General features: G+C 33.5%; 1 protein-coding gene across 1 annotated transcript; it reads right to left on the bottom strand.

The window, feature by feature from the left end:
• Positions 1-294: 294 nt before the first annotated feature.
• LOC123922059 lies at positions 295-1,357 on the bottom strand. The gene is made up of 2 exons (XM_045974803.1): positions 874-1,357; positions 295-569 (listed from the first exon to the last, which is right to left on the bottom strand). Exons 1-2 carry the CDS (start codon positions 1,355-1,357, stop codon positions 295-297), a joined length of 759 nt encoding a protein of 252 aa, XP_045830759.1.
• Positions 1,358-2,085: the final 728 nt, after the last annotated feature.

The following is a 2,085-nucleotide window of genomic DNA, read 5'->3' on the forward strand; positions in this document are numbered from 1 at the left end:
AATTTTCCTTTTGTTAAATCTTTTTATTTAAGCGAAGAGACCGAGAAATAGGTAGAAGTTGTTGAAAATAATACCTAAATATATTTTTTTGAAAATTTTAGATTTGAATATAGTTTAGATCTATATTTCCTTTTTTTTTATACTTCAAGTCAATAAATTTTTACATAAACAAAAAGGGGTTTTTGCATGATGCTAGCTAGCTATAATAGTTATGTCTAAAATTAACCACCAGATCAACACAACAAATTATGATATTGTTAACAAAATAAACAAAACCCTTGAAAACTACTAATGTTAATCGACTTGATGATGACGACAGGCACGAAGAACCGAGAAAACAAAGTTTTGGTTATATCGATCCCAAATCAAGCCGATTTCATCTTCGACCTGTAAGTTTCTTCGAAGTACGAAATCCTTGATCCATGTGTCTTTGAAAATGTGGCTTTGATTGGAAGGACGTATTGTGAAAACGAGAGAATGGAGAGAGTTTATGTCGATATCCCATACTCGAACATGAACACCTCGATTCTCACAAACTTGAAGACCACCCAAGACAGGAACAATCAAATCTTTGGCCAATTATCTCTTGATCAAAATGTTACAGTTACTTCCAAGATCAGTTTTTGTCAACACTTTCTTGATTTTCCATGGATCGCCATAAAGCACCAACGTAGTTGAATAACCTCAGTTTCTTGCAACAAGAACAACAGCAGCATTACCCATGTTGTTGTCTTGATGGACATGTTTTCGTTTCTTGGCAAAATGGGTTTCATGATGATCGGTTGGTTGTAGTTGTTGTGGGGGACGTTTTCGTTTATTGTTGGTGGTGAGTTGTTGTTGATAATCGTAGGTAGGGCAAGAAGGATCACCTACTGAGAAGTGGGAGACAAACACGATCATCATCAGTAACATTATCTTCATGAGTAACAACAAAGGAGGAAGGTTTGTTGTTTTGTGATTCCTCATTTTTGAGTGAGGAGAACAAGGAAGAGAACAACATTGTTGTTGGTTTGTGTTGTTGTTTGATGATGATGCGTGTTTTCTTGTTCTTTAGGGTTAGTTGTTGTTGTTGGGGACTACGTTTTCGTTTATTGTTGGTGATGAGTTGTTGTTGACAATCGCAGGTAGGGCAAGAAGGATCACCGATTGAAAAGTGGAGACAAACACGATCGTCATCAGTAACATCATCTTCATGAGTAAGAATAGAGGAGAAATGGTTGTTGTTGTTTTGTGGTTCATCCTTTTTGAGTGAGAAGAACAAGAATGAAAACGTTATTGTTGGTGTGTGTTGTTGTTTGATGATGTCTTGTTCCTCCTTTTTTATGGAGCGCAAAAAATTAAAGAATAGGTGAGACATACACTTGACAGAATCAAAGAAAACACAAATCCATTAACCAACCAGTTATCAACTAAAATTCGAAGTTTCTTATAATGCAAATACAACATAATTATGGAATACGTGAATTCTAAGAATTTAGAAAATAGTCCATAATTAAAAATATAAATCTTCACAAACTAAAACGATTTTGTTTTCCAACAACCTAGTGACTATTTTATGATAAACAATAATTCAATTTACTTTATTTCAAACCTGAATGTCTTTAAATAGACTTATAATAGAAATCTTAGTTAAAATAGGTTAATAACTAACTTATCATAATTTCATTATCATCTAAATTTAAAAGATAATTATCCTAATAATAACAAACTTAAAAAAAAAAAAAAGAAATAGCAACTAGTAATAACATGTTAATAATAACATGATAGTAATAGTTTGGTTCCTTGGAATATGCTCCTCTCAAGGTTTCGGGTTCGATTTTCCTTAGTGTCAATTTCGGTGGGCTAAGTCCATAAAGAGTAAAAAAAATTCTGGCTTTAAATGGGCCCCCGCAAGTGGGTGGTGGGATTGGTCCCCTTGGATTAGTCGGTCCTAAGGCCGGATACCAAGTTTTCAAAAAAAAATAATACTCCCTCCGGTCCTTTTTATAAGGAACACTTAGGGCAAAAAATTTGGTCCTTTTTATAAGAAACTTTGACCAATTTTCAAATGTTTTAAATGTTCAATTTCACTTATGCCCTTATTTA

Source organism: Trifolium pratense, linkage group LG4 (assembly GCF_020283565.1).
Source record: "Trifolium pratense cultivar HEN17-A07 linkage group LG4, ARS_RC_1.1, whole genome shotgun sequence".
Lineage (NCBI taxonomy): Eukaryota > Viridiplantae > Streptophyta > Magnoliopsida > Fabales > Fabaceae > Trifolium > Trifolium pratense.